The 24933-nt window shown below is 44.4% G+C and overlaps 2 protein-coding genes across 6 annotated transcripts in view; one reads left to right on the top strand and one right to left on the bottom strand.

Moving 5' to 3' along the window:
* The window catches only part of LOC115436122 (tropomodulin-4-like), a 68779-nt gene extending 56955 nt beyond the window's left edge, over window positions 1-11824 (top strand). For both annotated transcript variants that reach the window (XM_030158864.1, XM_030158865.1), the window contains exons 8-10: window positions 610-753; window positions 830-974; window positions 11390-11824. In XM_030158864.1, the coding sequence (XP_030014724.1) occupies window positions 610-753; window positions 830-974; window positions 11390-11412 (312 nt within the window). In that variant the 3' untranslated portion in view covers window positions 11413-11824. The remainder of the gene's footprint in view (window positions 1-609; window positions 754-829; window positions 975-11389) is intronic.
* A 9529-nt stretch (window positions 11825-21353) lies between these two features.
* Window positions 21354-24933, bottom strand: part of LOC115436123 (sodium channel modifier 1-like) — a 13824-nt gene continuing 10244 nt past the window's right edge. For 3 of the 4 annotated variants that reach the window (XM_030158866.1, XM_030158867.1, XM_030158870.1), the window contains exon 8: window positions 21354-21889. In XM_030158866.1, the coding sequence (XP_030014726.1) occupies window positions 21742-21889 (148 nt within the window). In that variant the 3' untranslated portion in view covers window positions 21354-21741. The remainder of the gene's footprint in view (window positions 21890-24933) is intronic. The other variant, XM_030158868.1, reaches the window with a different exon arrangement.

The following is a 24933-nucleotide window of genomic DNA, read 5'->3' as shown; positions in this document are numbered from 1 at the left end:
TCGAAATGGGACCTACAGGAGTCAAAGTGTCAAATTACACCACTTAAGGTCCTGTGTGTCAGACTCATGGGGATTTCGGGGGATCTAATTAGAGAAATGGAATATAATAATAATTATAATAATTACATTTTCCTTAAAGTATCAAGATCCAAAAAGTTTATGTTGCATTTTAGTTACATCAGACAAAGTAGTTTATATCAGTAGAGCAGATCTGGTCCCAGGTCATGCAGTCCACCACCTCTGAGCAGGGATCTGTTTTTTTGTTTGTTTGTTTGTTTGTTTGTTTTGGGTTTTTTTCCATTTTAGGATGGAAAGGTGCATTCAGGTGTTTGAATGTGGACCAGAGTGAATATCCTCATCATTAAAACATGTCTTATGTGTGGTTTGTCATATATACATATTACACACATATAATGGTTTTAGTGGGCTACAACCACACCTGAAAATATGTGCTTGACATCAGTGAAAAGTAGATAAACCAGCAATGTTCAGGATTTTTGCACGTGTATCCGTCCTGCCATCCTTTGTGTGATGACAGTTCTTAGATAGAAAATATAAAACCATTCTTCAAACAGCTGCTGATTGTGTGACTGCGTGCACATTTTCCAGGCATGTGCTGAGATGCTGCAGGAGAACACCAGCCTTCAAAGTCTTAATATTGAGTCCAACTTCATCACCGGAGATGGAATGATGGCAATTATCAAAGCCATGGCCAACAACGCCACACTGGTGGAGCTGAAGATCGATAATCAGGTGTGGATTTGACAGGGTGACATAACAGAGACAGCTTTGTGTTTGTGACATCTGGGCTTTTCTTTCTCGGATACAGAGGCAGAAACTGGGAGACTCAGTGGAGATGGAGATTGCCAGTATGTTGGAGAACAACTCCAGCATCCTGAAGTTCGGCTACCACTTCACTCAGCAGGGTCCGAGAGCCAGAGCCGCCATGGCCATCACACGCAACAATGACATGAGTAAGAACTGCCTGTTTTCTATTAGAACTGTGAATATTAAAGGTTTACTGAGGAAAATGTGATGTGAGGGACACATTTTTAGAAAAACTTAAAGACAAACATACACATTGGAAAATATAAAAGTGCCTGGGCCTCCGTCTGATTCTTTGTTGACTGTTGTTTACACTATATAAAGTGTTTCTAGTGGTTTTCAAAAACCATGAGGGACTGTTCTGATCTGGATGAAGAACTGTTTAAGTAACAGGAAACAGTTTGTACAGATGGGTGAGTGTAAATCTGCAGAATTGAACATTACCTGTGGAGTCCCACAGGGATCCGCATTGGGTGCCAAACTGTTTTAACTTATATATAAATGACATATACAAGGTGTCAAAACATAAATTAGAGTTAGTTTTGCTTGCAGATGATGTGAACATTTTTTTTGTTCAGGGGAAAATTCATAAAAGTTTCTCAAGCTAATCACAACAGAGATGTGTAATTTAAAAATATGGTTTGATTTAAATAAATTATTTTTAAATTTGCCCAAAAAAAAGCATTTATGCTGTCTGGAAATTGAAAAATAAACTCACAGGTAAATGTAATGATAAACAAGTAAAGCACTCGGAGACCACAGACCTCCGCCAAGACAGATCCACAGTGAAATAGTTGTGTACTGTGTGACTTTTTTCTTTTCTATTTTTTGGTTAAATTATTGCCTTCAATATTCTTTAGTGGTCTGTTTAAATTTGTAATTTCTCTTTGCCTTTTGTTCACCTTTATATTTTATTCCTAATTATGTGGGAAATAAAGTTTATCATCATCACTAAAAGCAGACAAAAACTATCTATTTGCTACAAGATTGTATCACATTTGGTCCGTAGTCAAAGGCATCATGTCCATTTAACTAATGTGAACATTTAACATTATGGTTATTACATCACAATGAACTTGTGTAATGTGAATGAAGCTTTAAGCTGTTCTAGTTAAGTCATGAAATATTCCAATTCCTCTTTTCCACCATCATGAACCAAAATACAAACTCAGCACAAAGTTGATTCAACTTGTGGACCTCAAAAAAAAAAAAAAAAAAAAAATGGTTTCTCTGGATTCCATCCCTGGCAAAAGGACAGCTAATGTTAGAAATTCTAATTTTTGAAATGCTGCTGTTGTTGTAGTTTTAGAGGGATGTGTTTAGTTGGTTCAATGCTGCTTTAATGGCACAACCAACATGCCTCAGCAGTAAGAACCACAGAAGACCAGCTGGACTTCACACTGCACTAAGATCAGGATTATCTTCTGTTAGAATACATCCAAACTTGAAGCTCTGTTTTTCTTCATCTCTTGATTCTGTCACAACGGGGGGGGGGGAGTACTCAAATGCACAGTACTGAAGAGAAAAAATAAAAGTTTATTTAACAAAAAATGAAAACCAGACAACGAAAAACCTAACACAAAAACTAAGGCAGAGTCCATAAATGAAAACCAGACAACGAAAAAACCTAACACAAAAACTAAGGCAGAGTCCATAAAAAACTACATGCAGAACCTGAATCAGAGTCCGTGGATGAATATGAATAAATGTCCGGGCAATGGAAAGGAGTGAAGAGAAATGGACCAGCGCTGCATGGCTGCAAACCAAAGCCTTAAATAGGCCAGAGGTAATTGGCTGCAGCCACGCAGCGCCAGCAGATGAGTCTGATGATAATGATTAAGAGAAGGAGGAGCTGAGGGTCACACCGGCACAGACCATGACCAAAAAGGAGGAGCTGAGAGTCACACAGGCACAGATCCTGACAGGACCCCCCCCTCAAGGGACAGCATCCTGACGTCCCCAGAGATGCGAAAAAGCCCCCACGGAGACCAGGGCATCCTGGAATGTAGAGGGGATCCTGGCAAAAGGGGCATGAAGAACCACAGGGCAGACAGGCTGAAGCACCTCCCAGTGGAACGGCGTGAAGAGCCTCCAGGAAGACGGCCGAAGCACCTCAGGGCAGACCTCCGGACCAGGATGTGGAAAACCTCCAGACCAGGATGATGTAACCCCTCCGGACCAGACCATGGAGAAACCTCCCGACCAGGATGTGAGAAACCCTCCAAAACAGGACACAGAAAAATCCCTTGGTTCGTGGACCTCCTGGGCTGTGGCAGACAGGACTCCAGCTGGATTTAGGACATTGACTGGAACTGAATATGGCTGGTGTAATGCTGAAAGTACGGACTCTGAACCCAAATGCAGAACACGGAGACAGATATAAAAGTTCACAGAGTTTATTAGTCACTGATAATACTAATAGGTAAGTAATGAGAATAATTAACAATATCTTGAGGACAGTGGTCGGCGAGATCCTCTTCAGATTCGTCCTCCGGACTGAGGACGTGAACCCTTTGTACGGCTCAGTGTTTTGAGTCGGTATCCCGACTAGGGAAAAGCAGAGGGAGGTCAGTGACGGAAACAGGTCATACACGGGTAAGCTATCAGCCAGGCAACAGGACATAAGGGATAGACAAAGCTCACGTACCATAAAGTCAGGCGATGAGGTCAAAACCAGGAAGGCAGATGGAGGCAGACAAAACCGACAGGGAGCAGGCAAAAAACGAGATGGCAAAACGGTTCAAAAAACAGGAAGGCAGACAAACAGACAGGATCAGAACGCTGGTAAGTAAACTACGAGAGAATACGAACTGGCGTCTGAACAGGGGAAAAGACAGGACTTAAATACACAAAAGGGAGGGAAGACAACGAGACACAGTTGGCACAAATCAGGGCAGAGTCAGGTAATCAGGGAAAAGGTGAACACGATCAAGGAAAGGAAGTAAAGACGACAGACAAGACACATGAGGGAAAATTAACAAAATAAAACAGGAAGTGAGAGACAAACATGAAAGACAGACAAAACCAGATTAACGTTTGGTGGCAGACTTGACAGCTGGACTAGTGACTCTAACTGAGACAAGACAGACCGGACAATGACTGGACTACAGACATCGACTGGAATTGGACTATGGCTGGACCCATGACTCTGACTGACTGAGACTGAGCTGACAGGACTACGGACTCTGAGACTGAGCTGACAGGACTACGGACTCTGAGACTGGGCAGACAGGACTACGGACTCTGAGACTGGGCAGACAGGACTACGGACTCTGAGACTTGACAGACAGGACTACGGACTCTGAGACTGGACAGACAGGACTACGGACTCTGAGACTGGGCAGACAGGACTACGGACAGGGAGACCGGGCAGACAGGGAAACACAAAGAGCGAGGCCGAGACGGGGAAACAGGAACGCTGCGCGGACAGACGGAACCGGACTTCAGGAACGCTGCCGGACGGAACCGGACTTCAGGAACACTGCCGGATGGAACCGGACTTCAGGAACGCTGCGCGAACAGACAGGTACAGACTTTAAAAAATGCTGCGCGAACAGACGGAAACAGATTTCAGGAACGCTGCGCAGACAAACTGAATCCGACTTGAAAAAACGCTGCGTGGCCGGAACCGGACTTCAAGGAGGGGAAACTACCAGACGGTGTACTAGACTCCGGGTAGTACTAAGGAAAAGGGAACTGAGGCCAAGCAGTGGGACACGAACAGACAGACACAAAGACACGGACAGGCAGAGGGACAATCTACAGAACTGAACTGATGAGAACGATAAAATGGAACTGAAGAACATGAACTGTGAAGAAACAGAGCTGAAGGACAAACAGGGAAAAGACAAACAGGATCTAGCAGAAATACAGGAAAAAAAAAATCTAACAGAATTGAAGGACAAAAAGGAATGACTGATTGGAAAAATAAAAAACAAAAGTTTCACGATAGAGAACAAAATGGAATGAGGGAAGGAAGAAATGAAACAAAAAAGCACACATAAACTAGAAAATTCACACATAAACTAAGAAACAGACTGAAAAATACACAGAGACAAATACACACAGACTGAGAAATACACTCAGAGAAAAACACTCAAAAAACGGCACACACGGACAAACAGAAACAGGGAGGAACGAATAAAACAGGCAGAACAGACAAACTAACATGGACAGACAGATCAGAACTAATGAACTTCACTGAAATCATTAGACACACGAAGGAAAAGACACAAGAAAAGAACCCGGACCCCATGAAGGTCCAGGTCCCCACATGGAATAAGATGCTGGAATCACCAGGCAGGAAACAGACGAGAGACAGAAATGCACCGGAAAAACAACATGGGAGGAGAACTAAGGAAAGGCGAACGAAACCAGGGATAAACAACTAAAACACGGAGAGACGAAAAAAAACGGGTCCCTTCAGTACCGGCTGAGTCCAGGTATGGCTGGTCCATTCTGTCACAACGGGGGGGAAAAGAGGACTCAAATGCACAGTACTGAAGAGAAAAAATAAAAGTTTATTTAACAAAAAATGAAAACCAGACAACAAAAAACCTAACACAAAAACTAAGGCAGAGTCCATAAAAAACTACATACAAAACCTGAATCAGAGTCCGTAGATGAATATGAATAAATGTCCGGGCAATGGAAAGGAGTGAAGAGAAATGGACCAGCGCTGCATGGCTGCAAACCAAAGCCTTAAATAGGCCAGAGGTAATTGGCTGCAGCCACGCAGCGCCAGCAGATGAGTCTGATGATAATGATTAAGAGAAGGAGGAGCTGAGGGTAACACCAGCACAGATCCATAACCAAGAGGGAGGAGCTGAGGGTCACACCGGCACAGATCCATAACCAAGAGGGAGGAGCTAAGAGTCACACAGGCACAGATCCTGACAGGTTCAGCAGATTAGACCCTATTCCAGCTGTTTTTTTTTTGTTTTGTTTTGTTTTGTTTTTTGTTTTTTTTTTTAAATGGTGTTTGCAAAGTTTTGTCCGGCCTTGTTGGCCATGATAGTCCAGTCACCTGACATGCACAGTTCTTGGTTACAGCCAGGCAAAATACTGGTATTTGAAACAGAACCAGTTAGTCTGTGGTTAAGCACTGGCTCTGAACTGGAACTGGAACTGTCAAACAGTATCAGTGCACGAAGGGATATCAAAATGTTTTGAGCCTCACACAGAAAGAGCAAGATATTTGGATTGATACAGCTTTATATTTCAAGAAAGTCCACCTTCCAACTCCACACACTGGTTCACTCTAGTTCTGGTCTCTGTTGTCACTCTAGTCATTGATACCTGATCGTTAGAACCCAACATCTGGGTCCTCTAACCCTAACCCTCCACAGCAGCAGTCAGCTCATCATCATCCTCAAATCTCTGACTCTGAAGGCGTTTTTTCAGCCAGGAAAAGAGATGGACGTCACTGGGGGCTAGGTCTGAAGACCAGGGTGGGTGCAGGAGGAGGTCTGAAGACTAGGGTGGGTGCAGGAGAAGGTCTGAAGACTAGGGTGGGTGCAGGAGAAGGTCTGAAGACTAGGGTGGGTGCAGGAGGAGGTCTGAAGACTAGGGTGGGTGTAGGAGGAGGTCTGAAGACTAGGGTGGGTGCAGGAGGAGTCCGCATCCACACTGGTGCACAGCTTCCATCACACCTTGGCTGGTGTGGACTGGTGTGTTGTCCTGGTGTGGACTGGTGTGTTGTCCTGGTTGGACTGGTGTGTTGTCCTGGTGTGGACTGGTGTATTGTCCTGGTTGGACTGGTCTGTTGTCCTGATTGGACTGGTGTGTTGTCCTGGTTGGACTGGTGTGTTGTCCTGGTTGGACTGGTCTGTTGTCCTGATTGGACTGGTGTGTTGTCCTGGTTGGACTGGCGTGTTGTCCTGGTTGGACTGGTGTGTTGTCCTGGTTGGACTGGTGTGTTGTCCTGGTTGGACTGGTCTGTTGTCCTGATTGGACTGGTGTGTTGTCCTGGTTGGACTGGCGTGTTGTCCTGGTTGGACTGGCGTGTTGTCCTGGTGTGGACTGGCGTGTTGTCCTGGTTGGACTGGCGTGTTGTCCTGGTTGGACTGGTGTGTTGTCCTGGTGTGGACTGGTGTGTTGTCCTGGTTGGACTGGCGTGTTGTCCTGGTTGGACTGGTGTGTTGTCCTGGTTGGACTGGTGTGTTGTCCTGGTGTGGACTGGTGTGTTGTCCTGGTGTGGACTGGCGTGTTGTCCTGGTTGGACTGGCGTGTTGTCCTGGTTGGACTGGTGTGTTGTCCTGGTTGGACTGGTGTGTTGTCCTGGTGTGGACTGGTGTGTTGTCCTGGTGTGGACTGGTGTGTTGTCCTGGTTGGACTGGCGTGTTGTCCTGGTTGGACTGGTGTGTTGTCCTGGTGTGGACTGGCGTGTTGTCCTGGTTGGACTGGCGTGTTGTCCTGGTTGGACTGGTGTGTTGTCCTGGTTGGACTGGTGTATTGTCCTGGTTGGACTGGTCTGTTGTCCTGATTGGACTGGTGTATTGTCCTGGTTGGACTGGTCTGTTGTCCTGATTGGACTGGTGTGTTGTCCTGGTTGGACTGGTGTGTTGTCCTGGTTGGACTGGCGTGTTGTCCTGGTTGGACTGGTGTGTTGTCCTGGTTGGACTGGCGTGTTGTCCTGGTGTGGACTGGTGTGTTGTCCTGGTGTGGACTGGTGTGTTGTCCTGGTTGGACTGGTGTGTTGTCCTGGTTGGACTGGTGTGTTGTCCTGGTGTGGACTGGTGTGTTGTCCTGGTGTGGACTGGTGTGTTGTCCTGGTTGGACTGGTGTGTTGTCCTGGTTGGACTGGCGTGTTGTCCTGGTTGGACTGGCGTGTTGTCCTGGTGTGGACTGGTGTGTTGTCCTGGTGTGGACTGGTGTGTGGTCCTGGTTGGACTGGTGTGTTGTCCTGGTTGGACTGGTGTGTTGTCCTGGTTGGACTGGTGTGTTGTCCTGGTGTGGACTGGTGTGTTGTCCTGGTTGGACTGGCGTGTTGTCCTGGTTGGACTGGCGTGTTGTCCTGGTTGGACTGGCGTGTTGTCCTGGTTGGACTGGTGTGTTGTCCTGGTGTGGACTGGTGTGTTGTCCTGGTGTGGACTGGTGTGTTGTCCTGGTTGGACTGGCGTGTTGTCCTGGTTGGACTGGTGTGTTGTCCTGGTTGGACTGGTGTGTTGTCCTGGTTGGACTGGTGTGTTGGACTGGCGTGTTGTCCTGGTGTGGACTGGTGTGTTGTCCTGGTGTGGACTGGTGTGTGGTCCTGGTTGGACTGGCGTGTTGTCCTGGTTGGACTGGTGTGTTGTCCTGGTGTGGACTGGTGTGTTGTCCTGGTTGGACTGGCGTGTTGTCCTGGTTGGACTGGTGTGTTGTCCTGGTTGGACTGGCGTGTTGTCCTGGTTGGACTGGTGTGTTGTCCTGGTTGGACTGGTGTGTTGTCCTGGTGTGGACTGGTGTGTTGTCCTGGTTGGACTGGTGTGTTGTCCTGGTTGGACTGGTGTGTTGTCCTGGTTGGACTGGTGTGTTGTCCTGGTGTGGACTGGTGTGTTGTCCTGGTGTGGACTGGTGTGTTGTCCTGGTTGGACTGGTGTGTTGTCCTGGTTGGACTGGCGTGTTGTCCTGGTTGGACTGGTGTGTTGTCCTGCTGAAGCAGAATCCCACAGCAGTTTTCCACAGTATTTCTCCATGATGGATTGGCGCGCCTGCTTCAGCAGGTTAGCATAAAACTCCCCGTTCATTGTGGTGCCATGGGGCAGGTAGTCAATGTGGACCAATCCTCTGCTGTGCCAGAAAATGGTCGCCATAACCTTCTTGGTGGACCTGGTAGCTTTGAACTTCTTCGTCTTCGGAGATGTGGCGTGTTTCCATTTCATTGATCCTGTTTGCCACCTGGATCGTAATGATAAAGCCAGGTTTATCACAGGTTACAGCCCTAAAGTAAAACTCATCTGGGTTGGCCTTGTACTGTGTTAGCACGGCTCCACTGATGGTGACCTTCAATAGCTTCATGTCATCTAAAAGCCTTCTCAGGACCCGTCTGACACAAGCCTTGGACATGTGGAGTGGACGGCTCCATATGAAAGACCTGTTACTTCTTCTAACTCACGGACAGTGACACGGTGGTTTTCCATCTGTAGTTTGGGCACAGTACTGTCAGTGTTTACTGGGCTGGTTCTGGTTCACGTGCACAGTACTGTCAGTGTTTACTGGGCCGGTACTGGTTCATGTGCACAGTACTGACAGTGTTTACTGGGCTGGTACTGGTTCACGTGCACAGTACTGTCAGTGTTTACTGGCCTGGTACTGGTTCACGTGCACAGTACTGACAGTGTTTACTGGGCCGGTACTGGTTCACGTGCACAGTACTGTCAGTGTTTACTGGGCCGGTACTGGTTCATGTGCACAGTACTGTCAGTGTTTACTGGGCTGGTTCTGGTTCACGTGCACAGTACTGTCAGTGTTTACTGGGCCGGTACTGGTTCACGTGCACAGTACTGACAGTGTTTACTGGCCTGGTACTGGTTCACGTGCACAGTACTATCAGTGTTTACTGGGCCGGTTCTGGTTCACGTGCACAGTACTGTCAGTGTTTACTGGGCCGGTACTGGTTCACGTGCACAGTACTGTCAGTGTTTACTGGGCCGGTACTGGTTCACGTGCACAGTACTGACAGTGTTTACTGGCCTGGTACTGGTTCACGTGCACAGTACTATCAGTGTTTACTGGGCCGGTTCTGGTTCACGTGCACAGTACTGACAGTGTTTACTGGGCCGGTACTGGTTCACGTGCACAGTACTGACAGTGTTTACTGGGCCGGTACTGGTTCACGTGCACTGTACTGACAGTGTTTACTGGGCCGGTACTGGTTCACGTGCACAGTACTGACAGTGTTTACTGGGCCGGTACTGGTTCACGTGCACAGTACTGTCAGTGCTTACTGGGCCGGTACTGGTTCACGTGCACTGTACTGACAGTGTTTACTGGGCCGGTACTGGTTCACGTGCACAGTACTGACAGTGTTTACTGGGCCGGTACTGGTTCACGTGCACTGTACTGACAGTGTTTACTGGGCCGGTACTGGTTCACGTGCACTGTACTGACAGTGTTTACTGGGCCGGTACTGGTTCACGTGCACAGTACTGACAGTGTTTACTGGGCTGGTACTGGTTCACGTGCACTGTACTGACAGTGTTTACTGGGCCGGTACTGGTTCACGTGCACTGTACTGACAGTGTTTACTGGGCCGGTACTGGTTCACGTGCACTGTACTGACAGTGTTTACTAGGCTGGTACTGGTTCATGTCCATCCTGACCGGGGCTCACCTTCTAAACTCTCTGCAATGCTGGAATTCCTTCACATAGCATGTGATCGTTGCAGAAGACGGGGAAAACTCCCCAGAAACAGGAGTCAGTTGCTCTTCACTCTGTTTGGCAGATGGACCTTCCAGGACTACAAACTTTATTGGCGCTCTATCCTCACTTTTGTCCAACTCACTGGGGTGTGCCTCTTCCACAAAGTGTTGTGACTTGACAATTGCTGCCAGAAATATGATCCTACATGCAATCAGTAGCTAAGACACTGATGTACTTAAAGGCGCAGACACATCAACCTGACCGCCGATCATCACCAGAAAAGGTAGCCCAACTATCAGTCGGCTCCCGTCTCCCGGATGCGGTCAAAAAAGTGTGAAGAACACAACAAATCGACTACTGACTTCAGTGTACGTTCTGCGCTTGCGTGAGACGTAGAACCAGAAAATGACGGAACATCTCTCTAAACACAGAGCTTGCTGTCGTCAGTCAGTTTTTGCCAGCAGAGACTGTTGAGTAGTCAAAGAAGGGGTGTTGTTGTTGTTGCACTCGTTGAACGGATGGTCATTAATAAGAAGATACTGGTGTTATCAGCACTATGTCTTCTTCTTGTGGAATAAGAAAGATGTCGCAGGCGAATACTAAGGACAAATCCCACTATGCTAACAATGCTAACAGTGTTGACTTGATGGAATGAATGAAGCCCATAGTCAACACTGACTGTCACTCCTTCAGATCTGATCTGAGCAGTGAATGGACTGTTCTAGAAGACATTGTTCGTGTGCAGTACCTTGGCAGAGCTGGATTCACATGGAAACTTCTCCACTGATTCACTAGTCCAGGCCTATCCCTCCACCAATCAGATTGGTCCGACTGAACGACAGGTGGCGGACGATTACATGTTGAATCAGCCGAAAAGACTGTAGACGGAATTAACGACAGTTGATCGCAGAGAACACACCAACCAAACTCATGTCATTGACCTCCCCAGAATGCCGGACAACGTCCGACTGCTGAAAATTGGGTTGTAGTGTCTTCACTTAAAGGTGTGGTGCATTGTACTGACTCGAAAAAATGTGTGAGGCTCAAAATTTTTGGATATACTCTCGTATATTCAGGTCTCATATTGTGAGAAACAAAAGACATGATGGATCTGTAACGTGGTACTTGACTGAGAGACGTGTCTTCAAATTCAAATCTGTCTGAATATGATGGTTTTGGGTCAAACTGTTTTCTAATGGTGTTTCCTTTGTACTTTCTGCAGTTCGTCAGCAGAGATTAAGATGAAAGCAACAAAATGCAAAAAGAAGATGAAGTCGTCAGCTCCACGGAGCCGACACGTGCCAAAGGACTGCCACCAACGCCACCTTCTAGCCTCCGTCAGCTCGGTGCACCTGAGCTGAGTTCATGGTTCTGCTTCTTCAGTGCTGAATGGGCCAGCGTGCACAGTGAAGACCAGCTAACATCCATGTCCAACCATTTCATTTCATGTGCTTTGTGTAGACTGCTCAGTTCATCATAAAGGCGTGTACAGGCCATGAGCCCAATGTCAAGTGTCTTTTTTGTGCTTTTAGTTTGTGCAACATCATCCAAATTCAAGATTAAATCCATTCATTCATCCTGACATGTTCAATGTGGTGCTAAATACGGGAAGAATACAGTCTGTAAATACTTTAAATAAACAATATATATTCTGTCATTTTCGTTTAATTTTATTATTTCTACAAAATATGTAGACACCACAATGCTTTATAGGAATGTTAACCTCAACATTTATGTGAAAATAAATACTTTAACTCTATGATACATTTGAAGATAACATGTATCAACAGCATTATCTGTTACCATTAAAACATACAAATAATTTTTAAAAAGTATGTTAACTTAGCATATGCCTTTGAGTGACAATCTATGTTCCTCTGACCTTAAAGGTTCAGTGTGGAAAATTCGCACATGCTTGTGTCCTTCAGTGGATCGTGGCTCTTATCATTCAAGACAGTTGTTAGCGTAGTAAGAGTCAGCCAATGTCAAAAACCATCATCCACCACAAAACAAACTTCACCGAATAGTAGAAAGAACATTCACATTTTCTGCAAAAGTCCTTGTGCTCAGTCCAAGGTTATTATCATTAACGAAAACTAACGAAATGACGAAAACTAGAATTAAAAAAACATTTTCACTAACTGAAATAAACAAAAACTGTACTTAAAAGAAAAAAAAAAAGCATAACTAACTGAAACTGTACTGTGTTTTTACAAAACTAACTGAAACAGATAAAAATTCTGGATCAAATTCCCTTGGTTTTGGTATTTGTCAATGTCAGATTGATGTTAAATCAATTTCTTTGTCTCTCTCAGTTTTCTGTGCTGTCTCCATACGAGACTTTTTGCTCCGTCACTTGTGTTCACTTGTGGTTTCCAGTCGTCTTCTGGTCCCCACTCTACCTGGAAACATGGAGACTAAAGCAGCAGAGTCCTGTCTGGGATTGATTTGAATAGGAGCACAGAGAAGAAGAGAAAAGAGACAACTGAACTACAACTGAACTACAACTAAACTACAACTGAACTACAACTGAACTAAAACTGAACTACAACTAAACTACAACTGAACTAAAACTGAACTACAACTGAACTACAACTAAACTACAACTAAACTACAACTGAACTACAACTAAACTACAACTGAACTACAACTGAACTACAACTGAACTACAACTAAACTACAACTGAACTACAACTGAACTACAACTAAACTACAACTGAACTAAAACTGAACTACAACTGAACTACAACTAAACTACAACTGAACTACAACTGAACTACAACTAAACTACAACTGAACTACAACTGAACTACAACTAAACTACAACTGAACTACAACTGAACTAAAACTGAACTACAACTGAACTACAACTAAACTACAACTGAACTACAACTAAACTACAACTAAACTACAACTAAACTAAAACTGAACTACAACTGAACTACAACTAAACTAAAACTGAACTACAACTAAACTACAACTGAACTACAACTAAACTACAACTAAACTAAAACTGAACTACAACTGAACTACAACTAAACTACAGCTAAACTACAACTAAACTAAACTAAAACTGAACTACAACTAAACTAAAATTGAACTACAACTAAACTAAAACTAAACTACAACTAAACTACAGCTAAACTAAACTACAACTAAACTACAACTAAACTAAACTAAAACTGAACTACAACTAAACTAAAATTGAACTACAACTAAACTAAAACTAAACTACAACTAAACCAAAACTAAACTAAACAACAACTAAACTACAACTAAACTAAAACTAAACTAAACGACAACTAAACAACAACTAAACTAAAACTAAACTACAACTAAACTAAACTACAACTAAACTAAAACTGAACTACAACTAAACTACAACTAAACTACAACTAAACTAAAACTGAACTACAACTGAACTACAACTGAACTACAACTAAACTACAACTAAACTAAAACTGAACTACAACTGAACTACAACTAAACTACAGCTAAACTACAACTAAACTAAACTAAAACTGAACTACAACTAAACTAAAATTGAACTACAACTAAACTAAAACTAAACTACAGCTAAACTAAACTACAACTAAACTACAACTAAACTAAACTAAAACTGAACTACAACTAAACTAAAATTGAACTACAACTAAACTAAAACTAAACTACAACTAAACCAAAACTAAACAACAACTAAACTACAACTAAACTAAAACTAAACGACAACTAAACTAAAACTAAACTACAACTAAACTAAACTACAACTAAACTAAAACTACAACTAAACTAAACGACAACTAAACTAAAACCAAACTACAACTAAACTGAAACTAAGCATTTAGAAAAAAAATGAAAACTAACAAAAACTATCAAACCTGCTCTAAAACTAATTAAAACAAACTGAATTAGAGAAAAAAAGTCCAAACTAAATAAAACTAAACTAGAATGAAAGATCCAGAACTATTCAAACCTTGGCTCAGTCCCAGCTGACACTGGACCGACCAACAGTCCATCTGATCTGAGGCTGAAATATGGAGATGAACCGACATTATAGAGAGACATGGACACCTGTGCATTTATGAACAGAGGAGGAGGACACCTGTGCATTTATGAACAGAGGAGGAGGACACCTGTGCATTTATGAACAGAGGAGGAGGACACCTGTGCATTTATGAACAGAGGAGGAGGACACTTGTGCATTTATGAACAGAGGAGGACACCTGTGCATTTATGAACAGAGGAGGAGGACACCTGTGCATTTATGAAAAGAGGAGGAGGACACCTGTGCATTTATGAACAGAGGAGGAGGACACCTGTGCATTTATGAACAGAGGAGGAGGACACTTGTGCATTTATGAACAGAGGAGGACACCTGTGCATTTATGAACAGAGGAGGAGGACACCTGTGCATTTATGAACAGAGGAGGAGGATACCTGTGCATTTATGAACAGAGGAGGACACCTGTGCATTTATGAACAGAGGAGGAGGACACCTGTGCATTTATGAACAGAGGAGGACACCTGTGCATTTATGAACAGAGGAGGAGGACACCTGTGCATTTATGAACAGAGGAGGACACCTGTGCATTTATGAACAGAGGAGGAGGACACCTGTGAATTTATGAACAGAGGAGGACACCTGTGCATTTATGAACAGAGGAGGAGGACACCTGTGCATTTATGAACAGAGGAGGACACCTGTGCATTTATGAACAGAGGAGGAGGATACCTGTGCATTTATGAACAGAGGAGGAGGATACCTGTGCATTTATGAACAGAGGAGGACACCTGTGCATTTATGAACAGAGGAGGAGGATACCTGTGCATTTATGAACAGAGGAGGACACCTGTGCATTTATGAACAGAGGAGAAGGACACCTGTGCATTTATGAACAGAGGAGGAGGACACCTGTGCATTTATGAACAGAGGAGGACACCTGTGCATTTATGAACAGAGGAGGAGGACACCTGTGCATTTATGAACAGAGGAGGAGGACACCTGTGCATTTATGAACAGAGGAGGACACCTGTGCATTTATGAACAGAGGAGGAGGATACCTGTGCATTTATGAACAGAGGAGGACACCTGTGCATTTATGAACAGAGGAGGACACCTGTGCATTTATGAACAGAGGAGGAGGATACCTGTGCATTTATGAACAGAGGAGGACACCTGTGCATTTATGAACAGAGGAGGACACCTGTGCATTTATGAACAGAGGAGGAGGACACCTGTGCATTTATGAACAGAGGAGGACACCTGTGCATTTATGAACAGAGGAGGAGGACACCTGTGCATTTATGAACAGAGGACACCTGTGCATTTATGAACAGAGGAGGACGATACCTGTGCATTTATGAACAGAGGAGGAGGACACCTGTGCATTTATGAACAGAGGGGGAGGATACCTGTGCATTTATGAACAGGGAGGACACCTGTGCATTTATGAACAGAGGAGGAGGACACCTGTGCATTTATGAACAGAGGAGGACACCTGTGCATTTATGAACAGAGGAGGAGGACACCTGTGCATTTATGAACAGAGGAGGACACCTGTGCATTTATGAACAGAGGAGGAGGACACCTGTGCATTTATGAACAGAGGAGGACACCTGTGCATTTATGAACAGAGGAGGACACCTGTGCATTTATGAACAGAGGAGGACACCTGTGCATTTATGAACAGAGGAGGAGGACACCTGTGCATTTATGAACAGAGGAGGACACCTGTGCATTTATGAACAGAGGAGGAGGACACCTGTGCATTTATGAACAGAGGAGGAGGATACCTGTGCATTTATGAACAGAGGAGGAGGACACCTGTGCATTTATGAACAGAGGAGAAGGATACCTGTGCATTTATGAACAGAGGGAGTAGGCCAGAGAACCCAGACAGAACACACATGGAAACAGGTGGAACACACATGGACACAGGTGGAACCACATGGAAACAGGTGGAACACACATGGAACCACATGGACACAGGTGGAACACACATGGACACAGGTGGAACACACATGGAACCACATGGACACAGGTGGAACACACATGGACACAGGTGGAACACACATGGAACCACATGGACACAGGTGGAACACACAAAGCCAGCCCACAGGGTCCTGGGTTCTGCTTTGGATGATTGTTGCAGGCAGGCCCGGACTGGCTAATCGGGAGGACCGGGACAATTCCCGGTGGGCCGGTATAATATTTGGGCCGCGAGGGCCGGAGTTCACTTTAAATATGTATTTAATATTTTATTTATTTATTTTTTGGGGGCCGGTGTTCAGTCATAGCACTGAGTTGATCAAGTAATCTGCAGCCGCTGTTCCTGGGCCCCACCCCCTCTACTAGTAAACTGTTTGTTTTCTTCCTCTTTTTTTGCGGACACACCGTGACCTGACGTAACATGTCCGTGCAAACGGTTAGTAGCTCTATACTGTAGCTGTGAAGCAGATACGATCTGTGCTCTGTAGGCTGTGGATGGTCAGCTGTGTTTGCTGTCTTAATAGAAAGAACAAGGGTGGCACAGAGAAGACAAGAATTAAAAAGAGGAAAGCTCTGGAAGCAAACGCAGCCAAATGTGACAAAATCTGCAACTTTTTCACAAAAACGACCTCCGGTTGGAAACAACTAATGAGGACGATGAACCAGGTAAACCACCTTTCAAGTTAGTTAATTACGGAGTCAGTGAATTGTGTGGCATTGTTCAATTCAATTCAATTCAATTCAACTTTATTTGTATAGCCCAATATCACAACAAGGTTATCTCAAAGGGCTTTACAGAGGCAGTTGGAGTAAACAACAGTCAAATAAACAGCAAGAAAATGAGTAGTGTCCAGGGCATCCCCCGTCCTTAGACCCTCCTTCTCGGCAAGGAAAAACTCAAAACCCAGTGGGAAAAGGGAGAAACCTCGGGGAGAACCACAGTGAAGGAGAGATCCACTCCCATGGACGGACAGGCTATAGATGCACCAGGACTGATGGACGTCCATTTGCAGATGTAGTTCCAGTCTGAAGGATGCAGTAGGGTGGACACATGGGGGGTCCATCCCGCTGGATGAGACAGGCAGGAGCGAGGAGGCCCATCCACAGCGGTGAGGCCGAGGATGTCCATCCAGGACAGGTGGGGGAGGGGGTCAGGACACAGGACAGGGCAGGACACAGATGGGTCAGCGCAGATCCTGTCATCATTGGCTCCCAAGCGGTTACAACTGAAAAAGTAGCCGCTCCCCTTCCACTTGTGGCGTGGAACATAACATTATGCAATTTAAATAATAGTATGATGTGACGCCACATAACTGGGAAACTTTGTCTTGTAGCTCCTCAGAGCCAGAAAGCAGATCCAGCACCTGCCATGAGCCCCCAAGTCCAGAGTGGGCAGGTAGGACTGCTCATAGACTGAATATTATTAATAAATAGGCTCCAATGAAGAGTATGGTGTAGGCCTGTTCAGTATGAAAGGTGCTCTGAGATGCTCCAGGATTCAGCACTACATGAATGAAACTGACACCACGGCTTTGAAAATAGAAGATCTGTGCTGAGAATTATGACCATTTTTAAACTGTGCTTTAGTGTCAGAAGCAGAGCCAGGAGCCAGTAGTGATGAGGGGATTGTTCCTGTCAGGATGGAAGGAAAAGGTGAGCTGTTGGAACAGACTGTGTGAAAAAGCAGTAGTTCCACTAAAACCACTTTCTAGACCCAAACCATAGTCCTGACCTGTTTTATTTTTATTATTAAAAGTGAGACAGTAAATACACAAAGCCCACAACTGAAAGGCAATAGCATAAAGTAATATCAAATAAACCTGCATATTTTGCCAATGCAAATATCTTAATTAGTTAAGTAAGTCAAAATGTCTGTAGATATTATTTTTTATTGTGATCCAGGTGCAGGTGAGTCTAGAGAAACTGGAGGAAGTGTGAAAGGGAGAGCAGAGTCTACTGATGACAGAGGAGCAGCTCAGCAGCACAACCCTGAACCACTAGGCCAGTGGTTCTTAACCTGGGTTCGATGGAACCCTAGGGGTTCGGTGAGTCAGTCTCAGGGGTTCGGCGGAGGTCAAGACACACACTCGACTCATTAGTCGGGTGTGTGTGTCAGGCTAGGTCCAATATACACGGTGTATTGCTGTTGCTCATAGCACTACAACACATCCAGAAGTGTTTATAATCTCTTCCACTCGTCTGACGATGAATTATTTGAGTATTTTCCACATCGTTATGACTTTTGCTACTTCCTGTTAACCATGGAGGCAGCCATGTGTTGCGTTTGTTTACATTTTTCGGTCACTGCACTGGTCAGTTACAATCATGTGACGACTGATGCACCGTCGCGGATGGAGAAATCATATTACACTAAAGCCAAGCTAGTGCTGTAATAAAACAACGATCACAAAAATACTGAAGGAGTACAGCGAGAACTTTTTTTTGATACACTACATGCAATTATCTTTTTTTTTAATGTCAAAATTGCGTGGTTTGGAAAGTTCGGAGCGAGATGAAACGAAAACCGGGTTGACCTGTCGGCCTACATATGATTTGTGATGTCACGCCCCGCTTGGCCGTCACTAAAGAAGGGTTCGGTGAATGCGCATATGAAACTGCTGGGGTTCAGTACCTCCAACAAGGTTAAGAACCACTGCACTAGGCACTAATGACACAGATGAAGACGAGTCTGTTGTTAGCTTTGACTGCTTTGCTCGCCCTCAGTCACAGGATATACAGGCATTTTTTTCTTATCCTCATCAAACCCCTAATATCACTATACCAAAAGTTTTCAATAGCAAAGATGGAACAAACCACAAGTTGTGATGGAAATCTTTTGTTGCAGAGGATACAAAAATAATAGTTATTAGAAAAAGCAGCAAGCTTTATTTTTTTTTTCAATATTTTTATATATTCTATCATTTCATTTCAAACATTTTAAAGCTTTGAAAAATGTTAACACTTATAAGAACAAAAATATAGATTCTGTTATTGTTGTGTTGTGAGGAATAATAATGTTGGAGATGTGGATGTGCACTCACTGTTGAAATAAATCCACATTGTGAAGCAACCTTTACTTGCACTGAATTGGAAATATTTTAGAAAATACACTGAATTACAAGGCTTTGGAGAACAGTGTGTAGACCTAACATGTAAGGTTAGAATCGTATGATTTTAATAATAATCGGTCATGATCTAAAGTGGGCCGGTCTGAGGTATGAAACTCCAGGGCTGAAAATGAGTCTCAGTCCAGCCCTGGTTGCAGGTGTGAAACCCACACAGGGTCCTGGGTTAGGGTTCTGCTTCCAGGTGTGGAACCTCACCTGCAGACCCACAGTCAGTCTGGGGTGGGACTGAAACAGATGTTCTCAGTCCACATCACACTGAGCCGGGGTTCAGTCTGTTGAAACTGTAAATACTTTTGGATATTTTGAACCTAAAGAATTCACAGCCAAAAATAAAAGAACTCATGGAAGATTCAGTCTGCAGAGGAAATCAAAAATGAAGGCCAATTAACAAGATGGGCGTCTACAAAAGGACAATGTTAGATGGATAAGTTTCTGTCTCAGTGTGAAAGCCAAACTACTGAAACTCATATTTATGATGGGATGAACCATGAAGCTTAGTTGGAAATGTCAGGTATGAAAACTTTTACTTTTAGGAAAGACAGAACTGACTGGGATTCAACTTTTGGCCTGAACTTTTCCATCCTCAGGCAGATGTTGACACCTGGATCCTCAGCAGTGGTAATACTTAAATCAGACTGGTGTATTTAACAGTATTTTAGGGATGAACTCTTCATGTCAAGAATCACAGAGTTTCAATCCCTTCAAGTCTCTCCTGATCCTCTGACTTCCCTCAAGCGCCTGACTTATTTTTACTCCACAGAACCTAACCCACTTCACTGGGCTTGAATTACCCTGTTCCAAATATAAGACCAACTTAAAGAGGGTTGGCTGAAGGGTGGGGGGGCACCCATGGACCCCCTTACAGATTTATGAACACAAACAGCTGTTAACCTCCAAGGATTTTCACAGCATTGCTGGGGTTCCGACACCACATGCCCTTATTTCTTCATTTTGTTGATTTCTTACATTATGTCATTCATGACTGAAAAATAAGAACAAATATGACTTATTCAGACTTCACAATTTAAAACAACAGTGACATTTAGCGTTTGAAAGTATCCTTAAGTCATCTAAAATCATATGCCACCCAGCTCCAGTGTTTTACAAGGGTACGTCTGTGATGTTTCACAGCAAACAGGTGTATTTTTGGATTGTACTGTTCAGTGTCATAGAAGCTGTGACAGTTTGAACCATACTGTGTTTTGTTTTTTTGTCATTATAACCTCAGGGGAAATTGTTAGTTGCAGTAGTGAAAGAGCAAAGATAATATTAAAGGTCATCAGAAGTGAATCATCAGTGACCTTCACTTTCAAACATCTCACTTCTGTAACTCTCATCTTCCACAGATTCCATCCGTTTCCACAGGACCGAAAGAATGAAGTGAGCACATGCTGTATTAGTGGTGTCATCAGAAACTAACCCATGTTAAGTCTGCGTGCAGCCTCCCCCCTAACCCTGAAGGTCTTATCCAATTTATACCAACTGTGGTGGGGGGGTCTGAACAAATATTAAGTGTTCCCTTCTATACTCAGATTAGCACCAAAATGAACACCACCGCTCACTACTGGTTAAGATGACTGAGGGCTGAGTTTGATCAGAAAGGAAGGGAAGTAAAGGAATTTTTCACAAATGAAAAGAGTTTTATCCATTAAACAGAAAAATGAGTATCAAATATCGTATTGGGTACACATTTAAGTTTTTGAAAACAAGGCAATTTATACCTGAAAATGTCAGAAAATACAATAACCTACTGGAAAAATGGCAATTTTCTATTCAAATGTGTAGCCATAAATAAACCAATTACATATTAGCAACTAAACATAATTACCACCACACTGGAGAAAAAAAAGAAAAAAAAGTCTGTTGAATTTTAGTGCCTTTATTTATATTTTAAGGAAAAAGAAAAAAAAAAAAAAAACGTTCATGTCCAGCTTCCATGTCATGATCCAGTGCATCTGCATTCCTTCTGTTTTATGTGTAAAACATGGATTTTTCAATAGAGAACGTGAAGCAATGACAACACACAGACATTTGTAACTAGGTGTTTTTCATCATTGAATGCAGTATTCATTCATTCATTCATTTTCTGAACCCACTTTATCCTCACAAGGGCCACGGGGGTGGAGCCTATCTCATCTACTTAAGGGGGAAGGCGGGGTTCACTCTGGACATGTGACCAGTTCATCACAGACTGAACATGTGGAGACAAATTATCACTTATTATTCACATCTATGGGGAATTTAGATGAACCCATTAACCTATCAGAGCATGTGTTTGGATGGTGGGAGGAGCCAGAGAGAACCCACGCAGAGGAGAACATGTAAACTCCACACACAAAGGTCGCACCCCCATCCAACCCAGAACCTTCTGTCTGTGGGGTACCAGTGCTATCCACTGCACTACTGTGTGGCCCTAAATGCACCACCATGGGGCCCTAAATGCACCATCATAGGGCCTTAAATATTGTCAGTGGGCTGCGGGTGTTTGTCCACAGATGGGACTGTTGTCAGAGTGGGCAGTGATGGAGGCTCCTCCTCATCTGAGTCGAACTCCACATTGTCATCTTTAACCCACTGACCGCTCCTGTCCTGCACCCAGCCGTCACTGAAAAAGCAGAAAAAAAACAAAAGATGAAGAGGCTTTAGTGAAAGAGTCAAACAGAGAAAGAAGAACAAAAATACAAATACAACCACTCTAAAGTTTCTCCTTGGTTCAGGGTGAACAAATTCAACACCACTGAAAATATTTACATTTACAAACTATCCTTTATATGGCACGGCAAGAGAACAAGGCACGGCTAGCTCCTGTATTTATGCATTTTTTTTTTCCATATTTAACACTTGGACACAAAACTTGGACACAAGTTGACTCTAAACAACCTTCTTTCCGATCCTGGTGAAAACAGCAACCCGCTGCCTGGTTAAACTTTTCAGAACTGACACTGCCTTCTGGCGACGGCTACGGTTGCCATGGCATCACTCACCTCTTCCGGGCACTGTGAGGGATGTCATAAATCAAGCCAACAAGTTGTCGTACTCCAGGAAAGAATCTCCATTCTACACCAGATCCAGGATGCCCAAAGGCTCATGGGCAGCATGGTGGTGCTATGTCCCACTGCTAAGGAGGCGGAAGCTGGCGCGGCCACAGAGTATCACCACCTGGATGGCGCAGTGCCGTGGACGCACCCTGCCCCGCCGCGATTAAGTGATCATTGGATCAAACAGGGAGCCATGCCAAAGTCTGCCCGCCGCTGTTCCACACCCGCTGGGCCTGAGGATTGGACTTTGGTGCCACGCCGAGCAAAAACTGGCGAACAGCGTAAGACATCACAACCAGCCCCGGAGATCCAGCTGTCCATCAGGTACAATGTATTGGATGAGCAGGAGTTTCCACCACTGCCCAGAGCCGCTCAACACCAGCAGACAGCCAACTTCAGGTGCTCTGTGACGCACTGCACTCCTAAAGGTGCGCCTCACCAGCCCGCCCCACGCAGGCCGGCCGTGTTGACTTTCACCCCCCGACCAGGCTCTCCTCTGGCCCTGTCTCCCGCCTCGTTCCCTCCAGAAACACGAAACCGCCCCGTAGACAAGCCCTCCACCTGTGCAGCCTCCTCCACGGACATGATTGGCCCTGGACTGAGCGAACGCAGTGCGCCCCAGGATGGTCGCCCCAAGGTGCGTCCCCGACCGGCCCCTACGACCTTGTTGATTGGGGATTCTATTGTTCTCGGTGTGAAGTGTAGGTGGACTGTCACACTGTGTTTCCCAGGGGCCACAGTCAAAGACATCAGTGAAAAAATTCATGACACACTGGAGCTGCACCCCTCTGTCCACACGGTGATAGCACATGTCTGCACCAATGATGTTCCCCGGCGACAGTCGGAGCTTTTAAAGGTTGATTTTCTAAACCTTTTCAATATTCTGCGCCAACCAGTGGTGTCCTCTGTCCTCTGTGTCCTTGTCCCTGTAAGTGGCCGTGGGTGCGGCTGCTTCTCCAGGCTCCTGCCTCTGCACATGTGGCTGTCATCCTCCTGCCTGGCCCACCACATAGCGTATGTCGACAATTTTCATCTTTTCTGGAATCAAATGGACTCGTTTAATAAGGATGGACTACACCTGAACTACAGGGAGCGCGCTTTCTCTCCGCCAACATAAACTTTTCTTTGGCGCTGCGCCAGGACTGTAGGAGCGCGTCCCCGTCCACAACATCCACATCCTCGCAGCCTCAGGACTGACTTCAGACCTCCTCAGAGTTCAGTCCATCCACACACACTGTTCCAGTCCACAGAACACACATGGAAAGGACAGAGGAATGGTCGTAGGGCCAGAAACTGAAATCATCTCGAGCCCCTGCGCGTGCACGGAACCAAGGAGAACAATCCTTCAGTGACTTTTAAAATGGCAGTCTGAAACATGAGATCACTGTCAAATAAATGGTTTGTAATTAATGATACGATTATTAACAGGAACTTAGATTGTATGTTTTTAACAGACATGGACAGGTGCTGATGGAGCGGCCACTTTAAATGAAACCACACCTCCTGCTTAGAACGACACATACTCATCCTGCACAGGAGACAGAGGAGGTGGCACAGCCACAGTCTTTTCCACCTCATACGGCTTCAAAAATGTTTATTTTAATCACTACTTATCATTTGAGTATCACTCTCTGGTTTTAATTAATCCTCATATTCTTTTTATCTGCATTTACCCCCCACCCCCACCCCCAAGCCCTCTACACTCTTTATCAGTCAGTTCTCAGATCTCCTGTCCATTGCTCACTCAACATATGAGAACATTATTATTGTAGGTGATTTTAATTTACACACTGATAATCAATCAGCCTTGTTGGCAACAGATTTTTTAAATATTTTAAATTGTATGGATTTTAAACATGTCTCACAACCCACAGCAGAGGCCTCATACTGGATCTGGTGATCACATATGGAATTTCTGCTGATCCTGTCTCTGTTGTGGCTGTTGGCCTATCGGATCATTTTTGTGTGTTTTTTAATGTCAGTATTATTGTTCAGCCTCCCCGGTCTGTACAAACTGTCAAGAAGTGTTATCTTACTGCTGAAGTGACTTCAAATTTTACCAAGATTTTAACCCAAATTCCTCGCCCTGTTTTACCCTCTTCCTGTGATTTTATTGTTGACATTTTTAATAATAAATTGGAATCTACTCTCGATGCCGTAGCCCCTTTAAAAGTGAAAATGGTTAAAATAAAAAACTGCCCATGGAAAAATGAAAAAACAAACATTCTCAAGAAAAATTGCAGGAAAGCAGAAAGAAAGTGGCGCAAGAATAAAATCACAGTCAATTATGAAATTTACAGGGAACAACTTAAAAACTACAATAACTGTCTGAAGGAAGAAAGACATTCATATTTTTCCAAACTTATAAATGACAACCGCCATAATCCAAAGGTCCTGTTTTCCACATTTAGCTCGGTAATTAACCCCATCTTCAACAACAGTGCTCCTTCAAATATGCCCAACTGTGATATGTTCTTAAGTCACTTCACCAGTAAAATACAGTCTATTAGGTCAGACCTGCAGCAACCACAGCCAGGCAACGCTTTTGTCTCAGATCCACTGGTTTTATCTGCTACTTTGGGGAATTTTGCCCTGGTTGATGCTGAGAGTC

This window comes from Sphaeramia orbicularis, chromosome 16 (genome assembly GCF_902148855.1).
Source record: "Sphaeramia orbicularis chromosome 16, fSphaOr1.1, whole genome shotgun sequence".
Taxonomy (NCBI): domain Eukaryota; kingdom Metazoa; phylum Chordata; class Actinopteri; order Kurtiformes; family Apogonidae; genus Sphaeramia; species Sphaeramia orbicularis.
Note: the sequence above shows the minus strand (reverse complement) of the source record. Positions and strands in the feature narration are given on the sequence as shown.